This window comes from Pempheris klunzingeri, chromosome 11 (assembly GCF_042242105.1).
Source record: "Pempheris klunzingeri isolate RE-2024b chromosome 11, fPemKlu1.hap1, whole genome shotgun sequence".
NCBI classification, from domain to species: domain Eukaryota; kingdom Metazoa; phylum Chordata; class Actinopteri; order Acropomatiformes; family Pempheridae; genus Pempheris; species Pempheris klunzingeri.
The window spans coordinates 12,030,308-12,047,908 of record NC_092022.1 but is presented as its reverse complement, the minus strand read 5'-3'; the positions used below and the strand labels follow the sequence as shown (position 1 = coordinate 12,047,908).

At 43.3% G+C, this 17,601-nt stretch overlaps 1 protein-coding gene across 1 annotated transcript; it reads right to left on the bottom strand.

Moving 5' to 3' along the window:
* Positions 1-1,233: 1,233 nt before the first annotated feature.
* Positions 1,234-15,379, bottom strand: acvr1ba (activin A receptor type 1Ba). Its single transcript, XM_070838983.1, has 9 exons — positions 15,158-15,379; positions 6,588-6,824; positions 6,231-6,485; positions 5,738-5,968; positions 5,269-5,436; positions 5,023-5,179; positions 4,252-4,376; positions 4,037-4,167; positions 1,234-3,701 (listed from the first exon to the last, which is right to left on the bottom strand). Exons 1-9 carry the CDS (start codon positions 15,219-15,221, stop codon positions 3,576-3,578), a joined length of 1,494 nt encoding a protein of 497 aa, XP_070695084.1. The 5' UTR covers positions 15,222-15,379; the 3' UTR covers positions 1,234-3,575.
* Between the last annotated feature and the right edge of the window lie 2,222 nt (positions 15,380-17,601).

Below are 17,601 nucleotides of genomic sequence, written 5' to 3'. Positions count from 1 at the left end.
TGACCCTCCTTCTTCGGGAAGGAAAAACTCAAAAAACCCAGTGGGAAAAGGGAAACCTCCAGGAGCACCACAATGAAGGAGAGATCCAGCTCCCAAGGACGGACAGGCTGTAGCCTTGGACATGGACAAGATATATTTAAAGGGCTGAATTTAAAGGGGAGCTCCACTTATTTTACACAGAAGTCTACAGCTTTTGAGCAGCACTGCTGCATATATGAATAAAGGAAGTTGTATAAAGCTTTTTTGTGGCTACATAAAATCTGAGTCCAATCATGTAGAGCAAAGCAGAATCAGTGGATCCTCTTAGTGGACAGCATGAACAGGAGTGATCAGAGAAAAACCTGTTTTAAGACACACTTAATAATGAACCTGTCTTTTAATCCTAAATTAAAGGTAATGTTTTGTTTTCTTTTACCCCTGACTGTATGTTAAAGGGATAGTTCCATTTTCATTAAATTGTGTTTTATGAAGTACTTACCCATAGTCAGTGTTTTGCCTACCTGCAGTAGATAGAAGTCAACACGCCCCCAGTTTGGAGAAGCAGCCAGGATTCCCCAGACAGATGCTAAGTAACGTACTGCTGTGGACAAGGGCAGCAGAGAAACACATTTTACCCTAAAGATCTATCAGATTAAGTGTATGCTATATTTACAATATTTTCTACGCATTACATTGCCACCAGACAACCCTTTCTGACAGGCACCAGACTCCATTGACAAAAACAGTAATTTTACTTCAGAGCATGAGAGTTGCTGCTCTGCAGCTGTGTTGTGTGATTTTGGTGCTTTAAATGGTTATTTTGGTTCAAACTGACTTGTTGATCGAGACCGGGACAGACTAGCAACTCTTTTTTGTTAATGGATTCAGGCTGATTTGAAGAGAGAGAACGGCTTCAGTGCCTGTCAGAAAGGGCCATCTGATGCAATGTGAAGCAGTGAAAATGTTCTAATTATAGCATACGCTAATGTACCTTTTCCTGCTGCCCCCCTCCACAGCAGCACATTGCTCTGCTTCTGTGCTGGGACTCGTGACCTCTTCTGCACACTGAGGTCAAGCCAACCGAAATATACTGTAGGTATGTTACACCGAGGGCAAGTACTTCACACAACCCCACTTCAAAAAAAAAAATCCAAACCATTCCTTTAATGTTGTGATGTTCTATAACAGGAGCAGCAGCCAACAATGAAAACACTGCATGACATTTTGAATGAGCACCACAGAAGAAGTCGCAGATAAGAAAAAGAGGAATTTATTGTATATCATCTATATACACATTTGAACTAATTCTGAAAGGATTTCCACAACATGATTTGAAGTCTTGAAGTATTACTCATGAACAGGAAGTCTGATGGTCATATACCCATGGCAACAAACCAAACATGGACAGGAGCGTTTCGACTATTTTGGTTCGACTGACAGCAGCTTCCCGTTTCCCCTCCCAGCTCTCCTTCTCCAGTCTGCCTGCTGAACTTCTACCCATGTTAACAGTAGCAGCAACATTTCTGGGGTACACAGCCAATGACCCGAATGGAGAAAAAAAAAGAAAAGAAAAGAAAGAGAGGTACAGGTAGGGAGAGGGAAAGACAAGTTCATCTACCTCAGTGCAGAGGACCAGTGTTTGAGACAGCATGCACAATGGATACGAATATGACACATGGATTCTGGATCAAGTGATGACATAACTAACATTAACTAAAGTCCATGTGGACATAACAGTGCAGAGCCCAACGGTGACGAATGTCAGTGTAATACTTTCATAGTTTTGTCTGCAGACAGACTCCAAGCTGCAGACGATAAAGTAGAATGAAAACATGCAGTTTCACTTTACAGCATGTCAGTCTTTGAAGGTAAAACGTCTCGACTACTTTTCACATATCTAACCGCATGTTCCCTGTGTGTGAACTGTCAGCGGCTGTCTTGATTTCCGAATAAACAGCCGTTGGCAGTATCAGAATTCAAGGTTACACAATGCTCCTAAATATTCCAGTGTCAATGAGAAAGAGATGTCACCCCGGAGGACGTATATGTAGAAACGGATCTGCGTTACCGAGCTCTGAAAAGAACTCAGCAAGCAATTCCAACAATTATACACAAAAAAAAAAAAAAACAGCAAAATTATCTGGGATCAGTAGTACCACCAAAATTGCCATGAGAGGAGCAAGTTAAAAATAAATTCCAGCAGATGACAGTCTATTTCCTGGCACAGTTAGAAACCATGCGGACAGACCAAACAACAGACAACAGAAAGTACCATTCATCAACAAAAAAAAAAAAAAAGACTGTTCAAATGTCACACCGGTGCTTGTGGCATTAAAGGAAAAGAATGCATATTTTATATACAAATCATATGTACCCATCATCAGTAGTGTCTAATGTCAACGTCAAAAAGAAAACACCCATCATGATGTCTTTACACAAAACACAAAAATATATTAAAAAAAAAACAAACAAATGCATTTTTCATTGCCATTTCAAACACCTCTGAATTGCTCAGTGTGCACGATGTCATCGCCTGTCACCAGAGGAGTTATGGCTGCATCCATATTAGCACTCAGTATCCGATTAAATGAATGCGACAACCCCTTTATCAAACATCTTAAAGACGGCGAAGGCTCGGACTGAACTATGACGTTAATTTTCATGTCAAGACTCTGGTTTGTCACATCATCTCATCTCACAGTGTTCATCAAAATGAAACAAAAACTATCGACAAATAAATTAAAAGAAAAAAAAAAAAAAGAAATAAAAAGGTAAAACCATCCCAAACATTATCCCTGCCACATTTCAGACTAACGCCAGGACTGGACCACATTTGGTATGTGATACCTGCAGGTCTCGCGCATGATGAGGAAGCTACAGTTGAGTGCAACTAATTTCTGTTCGTAGGAGATTCAAGTGAGGGATTGAAAAGCGAAACGCGGCTGTTCGTGCTCAATCGCCGCATGTCCAATGACGTCTAACAGACTGCAGCCTACACCAGAGGACATCTTGGCGTCTTAGAAACATGCTAGTAGTGCAGACACCTTTTACACACGGGCCTTGAAATGGCGCTTCACACACACACACTCACAGCAACAGAGTGGGATGCTGCGTGGCCAAAAGAATATGAAGTGTGATTATCCTCTAACTTAAAACCCACAACGTTCTTGCTGCCTTCTGGACGACAGTTAGTCCATCGCTGGACAGATTTCAGAGGTAAAAAAGATCAAACAAAATAATCCCGTCGCTGTACAATAGTAAATATTCCTGCCATGGGAAATGAAAAACAAACAAAAAAAGGTCGAGTGTGATGATATTAACAGTGGTAGTGCTGTAGTGTTGTGGCCCATGGAGAAGAGGGGAAGAGGGGTGGAGACACGAGGGACGAAGGGGGAGGCGGAGGAGAGAAAAGTCAGTAAGGGAAGAGTGACTCTCAGTAGTTTTGGCTAAAAAGGTGAGGTAGGCCTCGTCACAACTTGGAGTGTGGCTTTAAAACTGGCAGGGTTTTCACTTGCAGTCTGTCTTTAGTGTTTGTTTCCTATGGGAGTGTGGTCTGGTTGTGCGTCTCGGAGCGTCTCTTTTCGCCGCCTGGCTGCTCACATCTTGACGTCCTCCTCCACACTGAGCTGAGACAGGGTCTTCTTGATGCGCAGGGCCGTCAGCCGGGCGGCTCCATTGGCGTACCAGCACTCCCTCATGATTTTCCCCATCACGCGCAGGGACTGCACAGGAAAGGGACCAGAGGTTACTTTCGACAAAAAAAACTTGTATTAATCTTAAAGAGGTTTGAAACATTTGACAACTATTATCAAAGCTGGCAGATAATGAGCTCTTACAGGATATAGGGTAACACCTTGGACTAACAAAACTATAACATTTTAACAATTTAACATTAAAGATAATTTAATGACGCCACACAGCAGCGATCGAGAAACTCTGCAGTCCACACTCAAGTGCTAAAGTCAGGACATCCTGGACTGGCCTTCTGTTCAGCCACTGAATGTATCTTTTAGTCGGTGCAGCTGTCGGTTTATAGTGTATATGGAGTGTGAAATACCTCGTAGCTCTGCCACCAGTTGGGCACATTGGGCCTCAGTTTCTGGTCACACACCACCTTCCTCATCTCCTCTATGGAGGGGTCGGAGGGCACGAGGTCGTAGTAGGGCAGCTGGTACTCCTCGTGGATACCTGCGGTACACAGCAAAGAAGCATTCTCAGTCTCTGGCTTCGTCAGATCGACTCATTCCCATCAGCTACCGTTTGCGATTTTACCTCCTGCGTTGCAGCGACGTGCGATTTCCCAGTACACCAGGCCCAGCGCGTAAATGTCGGCACACTTGAAGGAATCGAAGTGTTTCATGTTGATGGTTTCGTCCAGGACTTCTGGAGCCATGTACCTGGGGTGGACACAAAGGGCAGCGATGAGTAGTAGCACCAAATGAATTTTTGTGTGACTGAGTAAACCTTCAAGGTCCAAATCACATCAATCACCTTATTTAATACAGGGTTCAGGGAGGTTTATTGGGTAAAATTCAGGCACTTTTAAAAGGCACCTAAACCAAAGATTTCAAGACTTGAAGCCTTTATAATTAAATCTAAATTGTTGCTATAAATGCATTTGTGAAAAATAAAGTTAACAGAATTCCTTTCATCAAAGTTCATGACAATAACATGATACTTTAAGAGGATAATGCTGGCAACATCCTACATTTTTGTTATTGTCTACAGTTTCTATATAAAGTCCACAAGCAACACATTTCTACCCTGTTTGTGCCCTGAGCTCATTGGCCTGCTGAAGATGGAAATCATGAAAAAAAGGAGAATAAAAAGGTTCACAAATATATAGTAAAGAATGAATCCACAGTGATTGTGATCATTGTAGAGAGGAACAAGCTGTATAGCAGAAGCCAATACTTGTTGGTAGGTCTTATTTACAATGAGAAAAATAAAGGGTGCTGCCAGACTTGGCCTTCAAAGACCTGCAAGTTCCCTAATGTGCATCTTGATCTGAGCTTATGAGTGAATGAGTATGGAAACATTTACCTCTTAGTGCCCACGCGCTGGTTCGGTGCTATATCGATTGTGTCTGTGATGGACTCGTGGCGGACTGCCAGGCCGAGGTCAGCTATGGCACACATGCCGTTCTTCTTAACCAGGATATTTTTAGATTTGAGGTCACGGTGAGCAATACCGGGCTTACCTGCAGGAGAGCAGATAACACATTGTCACATTTGCATCAAGAGCTCAACAGAAACGGCACATTCAGCAAGAATGTAAATCACTACTCACCCTGAGTGCCGAGGATCTCCATGTGTAGGTGTGCCAGGCCGCTGGCGGCGGACAGCGCCAGTTTGATCATGCCCTCAATGGTGACAGAGTAGCGGTTCAGGTAGTCAAAAAGAGAGCCGTGCTCATGATAGTCTGACACCAGCCACAGCTGAGTCCATGTGCCATTGTCTGGAAGAGGGCATAAAAAAATGTTACCACATTACCATGAAGGAATATATACATGCAATATTAAATTTCACTTGAATATTAGATAAGCTTAAACAAAAACTGAGCTTTGCAAAAAAATAAAAAATTTCTAAACATCGATATGGATCCCTCTACCCATCTGCACCTCCTTTTCATTTAACTTTTAAATGACTGCCTTCTGAGAATTCACCTTATCAACACTTTGCTTGTATGATTTGAATAAATGCCTGAAAGTGTTCATATGAATGGTCCATGTCTCCACGCAGCCCACACACTTCCTCACCTTTATTATCCGCTGCGATGAATCCTAGGATGTTTTCGTGGCGCAGCATGATTGTCTGGTAGATCTCAGCCTCTCTAAACCATGAGCGCTCCTCTCTGGATGAGAAGATCTTCACCGCTACATCTCCTCCCCTCCACTTCCCTCTCCACACCTCACCAAAGCGACCTTTTCCTATTATCTCCTGCAGCACAATGGTCCTGGCAACTGTGCGCTGCACAAACAGGGGTAAACCTGCAGGGGGCAGTAAAGAGACAAAAAAAATTTTTATTACCAGCATTCCCTGCAGACTTGTCCTGCAGATGTGGAGTGGTGCAGGAACCCTCAGCAGACGTCAGGAGGATTTCCACTACGTTCTGCAGCTGGATTAATCATTTATGAAGATATTTTTTTAATGACCTATTTAACACTGTAGCTGTTAAAAAGATTGTGTTTTCCAAAGCAATTACATTTTTCCATTTCATCAGTGTGTCACATTGTGTAGGCATGTACTGACCAGAGCCTGATCCAGAGGTGGACATGTCATAAATGAGGTCCTGCAAGGTCTTGTCCTTGGCCAAGTACAGATGGTCGCAGGATGGGTCCTCTACCTCCAGCCTCTGCCTGTGGCTGTAGGCCCTCTGATGATACTGGAACAGGAAGACGCCGACCATCAGCAGCACACAGAGAAGGAACACCGGCCCTGCGATAACCGCCACCAGCTCCACTGGCCCCCAGGAGCTTCCTGAGGTTGGCCAGTCCTTTGTTGGGACTGTTGGGGCAAAATGGAAGAAACAGAGAGGCAAATTTACCAGACTGAATCAGTGCAAGTGCTGAACTGAAAGAGCTTCGATGTTTGATGATGAAGCCTCACCAGGAACTTTCAGGTCAATACTGTTGCAGTAATCTTCGTAGCAGCAATGTGTGTTTAGCAGGCCTTCAGCACTCAGACAATAAAAGGGTTGTCCAGGGGGGACCAGGTTGTCCCGGGTGATGCAGATGCGTACATGTTGCTCCTTCCCCTGGATGTAGTAGGTGGAGGCCATGCAGGCGCCATCTGTCTCACACTCATAGCCTGTCTTCTCACAGTTTGTACAGTTACAGCGCAGAGCTGTGGGAAGAGTTACAGAACCATGAGGTTAAAAGAAGAAAACAAAACATTTTACACTTTACCATTTTGTCCAGCAGGGGGCAATCTAGTCCAATAATTTCAACGTGGGATGTAAAGAGTGTAGAGTCCCATTCAGTTGTAGGCGTTTTGTGATATGCAGACACAGAGCTTTGAGTTAAGCAGCAGCAGCCAGACGGCCCCGGCGGCCCTGAAATCAGATCCTTCACTGCAGATGAACCCAAACACGCAGGGTGGAGACGGACCTGCCCAGTGGGACAGACAAAGTGAAACCCAACAAGGGGAGAGGGCTCCTGCCAAATCCCCAATGCAGCACTCTGCTTCATTCCTCTCCTCTGTCTTTCTCACACTGACTCAAAGAGCTGCCACTGTTTAAGCTAATGAGAGAGGAGTTTTATTAAACACAGCACACTCCTGCGCGGGGACCTATTAAAGCAGACACAATGGAACATCGGCGTAATAAAACTACGGTGGTCCATCTACACACTCAAATGAGGTCAGTGCCAGAAAGTCCACACAAATGTGCCACATCCAAAACAGAACCAGAGCTCGTCGGGCAACCAAGAGAGCAAGAAAACTGCAAACTTATTAGATTTAGAGCGAAATGTGATTTTGAGTCTCAGCACACATGCTTCTCATTTGGAATACGGTCAGCACAAAAGGCATCTTCCAAGGTTTTCTAAGAACAAACAGAGTGCAAAGCAGGACCGGGCAAGGCTAGATGGCTGTTCTGCTGTGGGACTAGATTTCACATGGGAAAAACACAGGGAAGTGGGTAAGCTCAACTGAACCCCTGTTCGTGTTTAATGACAAACTCTCTGGCTGACAACAGAGCTGTGAGTGAGGCGTGACAGGCAAAGAGCTGATCATTGGTCAGAAAACAAAGGTTAGACCACTCAAGACTAATCGCCGAGGACTTGGCGAAGACAAGACCACCGTACCAACAACAACACAGGAGGAGACACAAAGCAGAGAGGAATTTCAATCCTTATTCTCCTACAACAAGAAGAGGCTCAGCATCGGCTGGACCACTGACAATGTCTGGCTCAGAGGAAAGAAAAGATTTTAAGAGTGGCAAGCTTCCACTAATCCTCTGTGTCTTATCCTGAGGGTTTCTTTGACCAGATGAGCTCACTGATCTTCCCTGTTTGCACCAACTTGGGTCTCTGTCAAAAGGTGTCAGCAGATTTGAGCACATTCTTGAACCAACAAAGTTGTCACACTATTAGGCTTTTGTACTGCACATTTCAGTTAAAGGAAATGACTGATCCACTGATTGCACCATTAGCATGTAACATCCAAGTGGCCAAAACCGCAAACCTCTGTGCCAAAGGAGTGGTTTACTGAACTGAACTCTGGGAGGTTGTATTCTGTGTGGGAGCATTTTTCGCGTGTAGCGTGTATGCTGATGTGTCTATGCTTGTCCACTGAGCAGTAACTGGAAATGTGGAACACTTGAAGCACGATTTCAGTAATATTTCTCATCTGTTTGGCGTTTGTGTCTTTCTCTCCAGGAGGTGAGCGGGAAAGTAACAGGAACTCTTAGCGGAGTGTGTCCAAATTCACTACAGTTCGCATGCAGATGGAATTTCCTGCAGATTACACAGAGGTGAAGCAGGCTGGGCCTGATAAAGAGAGAAAAACAAGCCCTGTACCACATCACGCTAATCTGCAACATTAATGGAGCAAATAGTTAAGCTAAATAAAACAGATGACAGGAGCAACAGCTGCAGATTAGAAAGCTGGACGTTGCTCAATAAACATCAAATGCAGCCAACTTGAATCCCTCCTTCCATTAGGTTCCTCTCTTGTGGGCCTCATGTTTTGGTGGTTGTCAGTGAAATGAATCAATCTTCAGCTAGTGAGTCCAGACAGGAGCCATTTGGATCAATCCATCTACAAAGTAATAGTGACATACAACAAAAAACAAACCCAAAAACAGTTCGCCACTCACACAAACCCAACTGTTGTTAGCTTGGTTTAATGTCCTTTGCCTTTCTCTTAGGAATCAAACTTAAGGCAATAACAGTTTTTACAACATGAACATTGCACCAGCATACGGCAATAAATTCTGAGAAGAACACCACGGTCTGAAATGAACAGGCGCATCCATCATGGAGACTCTGTGTGTGGTAAGACAGATGGCGCACAGACATACAGACAGAAGCTCAGGAAGGAAACCAAACATGGCTGAAAAACACACACATCCCCCCATTGAGTTTGCCACGGAGGGTTTGTGGTCTACCAAGAGTTTGGTTTGTGGAAAGTCTTCCCTTTTGTTAGAGGCTACTTTGTGACTATACCATATGTTGCCTGCTTCAACAGAAATAAGAAACACCACCATGGAGGGCAGATACAGAGAAAATCTATGGGCAAATATGCAATTCTACATTTTGACAGACAGAAACAATTAAAAAGATTAAATGGCCTGACAATAACCATACCAAATTATGGCAATTTATTACATTTTTTAATATTTTTAATAAAATTTATTAAGCATTAATCCTGTAAACACAACACTGACAAAAAAAACAGCCTGTAAAATATTACAGGAAAACCTCTATGGGCTGAGAAATCACTGACACACCACAGTCTAGGACAGGACACTAGTACATACTTCTACCAAACAGTGCCTAAGAAAGAACTCCTGGCCCAATAGCATTTACCCAATGCTATGTTGTTTGCACAGTGCTCTGCATATCTTACTGGATTCAGAGCAGAAGTGTTACAAAGCTCAACTTGAAGGAATAATATCAAGCCTAAATACACATGTATTAGAGTAGTGGCCGGGTGTGTGTGGTTTTTGAGTGAACTCTGCTCTTGTATCCACATAATTGGTGGTCTTTACACTGGTCCTTTGTGTGGAGATTAAGACGACATGAGGAGGGATTGGACTGGCCCTGCATGAACAAAGAGCTGAGTGGAGTGGGGGAGCGCACTTCTGCGTGGAGCAGTGAGGGGGGATGGGTGGCGCGCTGGGGACAGGCCAGGGTAACAGTATCAACCCCGATGTTTGGGGGCTGCTCTAGGCCAGACAGGATGGGGGCTGGTCCCCAATCGGGCGGGACAATATGGAGGGGAGGGGGCAGAGGGGGTTACGAGTGGGACCTTACAGGGCCCCCCAGCTGCGAATGAGGTCTGCCCAAGTGACCAGCTGCGACCATCATTAAAACCTAGTCTAGACTTTGACTTACAGGAGGGGGTAAATAACAGGAAAAAGGAACAGTGGAGGAAAAAGTGGGGGGAACGCAGCACAAAGAGTGATTCCTTTGAGCTGCTAGTGTGTTAAGTTCCTATCATTCCGTTCGTGTTGAGACAGGAAATGGCAGACACCGTGAGGAAGGGATTAATAAAACATTGTTGCCATAACCAGTGTTGCCTTAACTTGGACCGGGCTAAAAACCACAGCACTGTCTCAGTCCAAACACCTCTACACATTAACCCCGGTGACTGTGTTTTGTGTGGATGTCAGTGTATACACGTTGTTGTTCAGACCTACTCGTGCGGAGCAACTCTGTCAAAACAAAGGTGAACTTTCTAGTTCAGTAAGATGATGAAGTCTTTGGAAAATACTCTAAGCGTGCTCAGTACAGGATGGCGGGGTTAAACAAACACAGTGGGTTTCTGGGGGCTGAGCGACGCAGACAGAGACAGTTTCGTGCGTGTGTACGGGGAGCACAGCACCATTACCAAAATGCACTGGCTGAAATTAGATCCATACAGATACCAGACTGAGAGCTGATCAAGACAAGCAGACGCCACCAGACAGTGTGAGTGCAAACGCGTGCACACACGCACACACACACCACAACTGTGTCCTAATCAATGCTAGGGGAAGGAGGAAAGTCATTACCTTTGTCTGCATCTCAGGGTCAGATTACTGATCTGATTCTAAAGTGAAGTCTCTGGGGCTGAGGCTGCTTCTACTATCTCTATCAACCACCATCTCCTAGGCTACATCCCATCCTGTCTGTCCGTCTGTCTGCTGCCCCGGATGAGTTCAAAGGCACACAAGTGTGAGCAGAGGTTCACTCTGGACTTTACGCTGCTGCTCACACTCCCAAACTGGTCGATGTTGCCTCTATAATGCCCATGCATGTTGCAGCACTGTACTTACAGCACAATACATCTGCTATATGACTTAGGTTCAAAAACCCTCCAGATTATCTGCAGACCAGAGACTTTCCTTTTCTGTCTTTTGTCAACTGTTGAAAACGTTTTATTCTGTCAACATTTACTGCAAAGTATCAAACCTTAATGCTGTTTTAGTGCACAAACCAAAAGAAACTGAAGTATCAAAGTCTGGCATCAAAGGTCTGGTCAGATTTGTGATGTTATCTTAATCTTTGATCAAAAAGTGCCATATTTAAAACAAAATGCTAATTTTAGATGATTTTATTTGGGCAATATGTTCACATTTGCTTGTGTTTTGACAACATGTAACACTTAAGAACTTTGGTTTCCTGAATGAAAAAATATGAAAACTACTTATATTCCTCAAAGTATATTTTAGCATCAGTACTGAACCTGGTATTTTATCAGCATTAGTATAGTAAATTTCAGCTCTAGTTATAGACCAGCAAAGCAGTGGGATAACTCTGTATCAGGGTACCATCTTTTACAAGAATCACATTTGACTACAATCATGACACTGATTTTTTGGTGATCCATGCTTTCAATCTATAAATAAGCTAAAGAAATTAAGCTGGATAAAAATATTTCTGACAAAACAACTGTAGATAATGATGCTATGCTGTTCAATGTGGAAAACCATAGAATAATCGCTATCTATGCTATTTTGCACATACTGTGTAATCAGAACACAGTATCAGACACCAAAACAACTTATTCTTGTTATCAAATAGTTCAGCGCTCATGCTGTATTGATGTAGAAAATACACAGGAACAGTCATAAAGAGTTCTGCCACATTAATATCAAAATCATATGCGCTCAAAAACAGTAGCAACTTTGTATACTGGGGTTTATTGCTGAGCTGCCAAGTGAAACACACTGAGGAGAAAGGTAGAGGTTTAAACTGAACTTGGAGAACTAGTTAGATATGCTCTCAGACTATATACCCAAAGCAAAAACTAGGATCACACCCATCTAAGCAGATCATTGTCAGGGAAAGATTGGAGAAAACTTGACAAGTAGACTGCGCACCTTCCAGCAAAAAATGACAAGGCAGAGCAGGTCTAATCTACATTCCAACAACAGCCAAAACAAATCAAACACCTCTACAAAGAGACATGTAATGGAGGATGGGTGTCAGGTTAAGCCCTATAGACATGAACTCAAATAGCTACCGGGTCTGTCTGGGTGTACTGTGACAATAACAACCCCATCTCCAAGTACATTCAAGGTATGGCATGAAAAGCAGATGACATTCTGCCGCCAACAAATATACTACAAAACCCCTTTAAACAAAGGCAAAGTGTTCTGAGTAAATGAACAGCGTGGAGAAATGGGCAACCGAAGGTGAAATTGCTGGCTCTGCCGTGGTAGTAATCACTTGTGGTCCAACATCAGTAATGGTGGAGCTGGGTCAGTCAGAGGCTACGCTGTCTGCTGTGGCAATTAGGGCTCCGTGCCTCCGGGCCAACGGAGGTCATTAACGACACTGGTCATTATGGAGGGAAAACTAGACCACCCCGACCTGGCCTGACCCTGACTGGCTCAGTGCCACATTACAGAAACTGTTGGTAAACACAAGTTTCTAAAGGAGGGAGAGTATGGGCCAGGAAGTAACCTGAAATTTTATACAGAGAATATGCAACTCCATTTGATCACAATTTAGCTGCAGGGATGAGGCAGCCAAAACATCTATCTATCTAAAAACAGGTCTAGACAACTGCTACACACATAGGAAAAAAAAAAATCTCCTTTTTAAGCTTAAGCCACCCACCCCCACCCCCTGTCCAAACTACAAACTACCTTTGAACCCAATAAGTTTCAACCTTTCGCCGTACATTCCCTTGGCTCCGATCTAATGGGCAGGTGCACACATGTTCCAATCTAAATAGCTCATGCTTCCTCCACCTGAACTCCTTCACATCAAATTTGACATGAAACAGCACCTGTACCGGAGTTTAGCTCCGCACAGGAAGTTCCCCGAACAAGTTGAGAAGTAGGGACTTTTCTGTTTCCAGTCGCCCCGTCTTCGATTTTACACAGAGGTGCATCGGGGAATGACAAGACTTTGGCATAGTCTTGATAGTATGTGGAAGGGCTACAAAAATTATGTTCAGGGTTCAGGAGATAGTGGCAACTCATCTAACCAAATGCCTTGCTTTAATCTAAGGGGGGAAAACAACAGTCCATGCCAAAGCTTTCTTCAACACCCTATGGTGGCAGTGAGTAAGTGAAAGCAGAAGTGGGACCACAGATAACAGAGTACAGATTAAATTCTGATAAAGCAGCAGGCCTTTTATATGACAGAGATAGAGAATGGAGAGGGCGGGAGGAAAAGAGAAAGAGAGGGACGCGCCCTACCTCACGGCAGTGTGGTTGACAGTGCCCATATCACATTGCTATTGTGTTCAATGCACCCAGGCAGGCTGCGTCACACAGGCATGTAATGCACATAACACCAGTGACTCCTCGTCCTTATGAAGTCAACAACACGTGACAGATTAATCAAACCTATGAGTAAAGCGTTTTCTCACAAGAACATACTACGCTTGCCACAGGCCTGAAATCCGCTCCAGCATAGCTACTTTCAGGTTTGTCTGGTTTCAGCCCTTGCACGGTGTAATCCATTATATGCCGTGAAACCATGGCTACAGACAGACATGAGGGCCCCTTACAAGACAGACCCCGCCAGCTGGACAAACCCATCATCGCCCCATGTCTGCTCAGGCCGCACACCCACCCCCCACTATCCCCTCACACATCACTGTTAATGTTGGAGTAACCCAGTCAAACAAACTGACCACACAGGTGTGAGAATTTCCTAGCGTGCCTTATATGAACTGGTCAACCTTGGTGTACTGCACCCTTACCTAAACTAAGCGGGGGAGGAATGGTGATATGTTTTCTTGAAAGGGTGACTCAAGCGTTAAAAGCACAAAACATGCACTTATAGAGATGACAATGCTGTCAGGATATTTATTCTGGCACACACAGTTGAATTTTATTACTTTGTTTATCTGCTGAGTGCTAGGTTGAAATAAGGCCATGCGGCTGCAAATTAGGGGTTTGCACAATTCAAGACATACTTGTGTCTCAAGTGGAAATCTATTAAACCCTAACATAAGAGTGGGGGTGTTTGAAATCTAAAAAGGTGAGCAGACACAGTGCAGAGGAAAACACCCACCCCAAGTTTAGAGCAGCATATGCTTATTAGAGGCCTTGGTGAGGAGCTGGGCATCAGCTGCTCCAGCAGACGGAGAGGATTCAGACTGGAGCAGCCCCATAACTGGCGCCTCAAAAGACCCCACTTGCCACATTTCCATCACAATGAACCCAGACTTCAACTCTGACTTCTGTCTGGGATGGCTGAATGCACGGCTGTTGTCACCCTATGCCAGCATTCACTTTCTGCTGGAGGCCACTAAGCAGCCTTTTCACTCCTTACAAATGGTCACCAATGGAAGAGCTGCCAGTGTTTACTCTCAAAAACACATTTCATGCACAAAGTAGGTTAGGCCTTCATTCAGAGGCTGCTTTATGCTCCTTTCTCAGCGTGGAAACCATTGCATGCAACACGGGACGACACTGTTACTGACCAAAATGGCATTTATTTGTCATTACAGAGCGCTGAGCAGTACGAGAGATTGTTTTGTAAATATGTTAGCTTAACAGCGACACACAACTTCAACATCAACAGCCCGCTATTAGCACATTATTATTCACCAAAAGCTTTGTCAACACGCTACGATAATAAACAATTTTAATTCAGTCTTGTAGCTCACAAATGAAACACAATTAATATGATAAAAGACAATATTCAACTTTAAACAGTCCATTATCAGGTTAGCTAGCCAACATTAGCTGGCGCCTCGAAACAAACAACCCCACCATGTTGTTGTTGTTGTGGTTTAGCTAGTTGTTCGCTCCGGGTTCCATAACGACAATTAGCACGTCGGGTATTTTTGTCAGTCGATAAAAATCACCATCAACAACAAATAAACACACAGCATGACGGTTAGTTCGGGCCAAACAGCCACCGAGGCTCCGAGAGGTCGACGCTAGCTAGGCACGGTTAGCCAAATGCCCGATTCAGAGCGCCATGACGAGGAGCGACAACAGGCGATGCCCAGTCCGGGAAAACACAGCGAGACAAAAGCCGGAGAGGTGCTCAGCTGAAACTTACCGTCACCGACAGCCACCGACCCGAGCAGGGCCAGCAGCGTTAGGGCGATTTCATTCAAAGCCATTTCTTCTGAATTCCCATCTCTCCACGATGAAATGCGTCCGCGAAGCGTGTCGATGCGAAGACGAGCAGACCTGAAACACAACCACAGTCCGACCGCGCGCACACACACACACACATACACACCACACCGCCAAATACTAGCCAGCCAGCCTGGCGAGTGACGTGTTTAAAGGGGTGTGTGTGTGTGTGTGTGTGTGTGTGTGTGTAGTGTGTGTGTGTGTGTAGTGTGTGTAGCGTGTGTGTTTAAAGGGGAGGGCTGCCTGCTGCATGTCACCTTGTGCCACCGAGGTCAGGGCTGTGTGTTGTAAATAAAAACTTGGGTGAATTACAGTCTTCCAGTCTCCTGTTATCAGGAGACAGAGGGAACAGTGTCAGCACAAAATATGCACAGAAAAGATTAAGATTATTCATTCATATCTATATTGCCAGTTTGCTTGCTAAGTCTGCAATATGGTTTTTATTTTGTTATGTATGAAGATTCATGCCAGATTAATACATTATTGTAAATTTGGTGCACATTTTTTATGTCATATGCTGTGTTTTCAATGATTTTATGGACGAAATCATCCTTTAACATTGATTAAGGTCATTATGCAACACAGTGGATTTGATGAATGATCTATATGGATTAAAAATGTATTCAGCGCAAACTGGGTCTGACTGGCCGTCCTCCACTGTTGCTGTTATCCTATTGAACATGTGAAATCATAAAATGTATTTTTTGACATGACATAAAAGAGAAACAAATGATTGAAAAGATTGGAAATAAACTGATTATCACTTTGTTTTAGCTGCATCGATTCAATTATCTGGAGTCAGTCTCTATTTTACTAGAAATGCAGCAAATTATGATGACTTCTTATATTCAGTTTCATTTCCTTGACTTTATTTTATGTCCTAATTATGCTGTTAGCTATTATTATTATTTTCAATCAACTTTGGATTAACTTTGCTGGGTAGTTTTATTGATTTGTGGTTATCATTTAAGATCAGGCTTTTGGTGATTGATCTATTTGAAACAAAAAGTTTTCAGGAAACAAACCAGGTTAATACTTATCTACATTATTAGTTTACTTTTTGAGACTATACTATCAGTTTTTGTCCTTAAGGTCATATCAGACACTTTTCTTTGGGTGGATTCAGCTTTGATTAGTTTTGTCCTGATTTTAGTGCTTTTGAAGCAAAAACATATTCTTGGTGCAAACTGGGTCTATCTGGCCACATTCCACTGTTAATATAACAGCATAAAATGTCTCTTTTTATGACGTAAGAAATCAGTTTCACTCATAAAGATGTTATTTAAAAGTAGTTTTTCCCGCAAAATACATACACACAGGGATTTAATAATCCGATTTTAGTATAGCAGCAAATTGTAACAATAAATTATGACTTCTTCTCTACACGATTAGTTTAGTTTCTATGATAATACAATGATTTTTACATGTACTGAATGTTTAATGGTTTCAAGGCATGAAACAGAGAGCAATAACATAAAGTGGTTACATCAATTTCATTTGCTGGCGTTAACTCCAATGTGATTAATTCATGCATTCCTGATCGAGGTTATTACCCAAGACAGTACTTTTTGGTGACTGATCCAGGGAACAAACTGGGTCCACCATCCACTGACATTATTACTGAAAATGTAAAACCATGAAATTGCTCTTCTGTTGAAATAAAAAAGGTCTATCTGAAGATAACTTAAAAACAATGATGGACGTATCTGATGACTGATTAGCTCTTGTTCCTTCAAATTATGTACACAGGGTCAGTCACTAACTCATGACTCATAAGACTACACCACGCCAACATTCAAAGTAGACATTTGAAGTCATGCTGGATATAGTCCTCTAATGCAAATGGAGGAGGAATTAAATGTGACAAACTACTACACCCTTCCTCTTCGTATGGATGTGGGTTAGAAGGAGCAGAGGACGAGCTGACAGGCCTTTTATGCACAGCAGGTGACTTTGGGACTCCTTGCATTTGTCCTGACAGCACCAGTATTAGACCAGTTCGAGTGGGACAAACATGTGTTCATCCATTTATTTTCAATGACTGATCAATTATCAAACAAATCCCTTATTCATACTGTAGCTCTGGGACACTGCAGCGGTCTAATCTATACTTCCATCAGCTGTGCCCAGATCTAAATCTGTGAAACCAATTTAGTTTGAAAAATATTTCATTCCGAATGGCTCCAGTTTATCTCAGATCACACATCAGCTGTATCAAATGTTTGAGGAAGTTACAGCTGCCTGCAGTTTTTAATGAGAGTGTAAAATAATCATAGACCTAAAGATCACAGGAGGTTTTTTTTTTTATTATTATGTCCAGAACCATACAGCGTTTTCTCTCAGCTTGGGGCTTGTCTATAACCC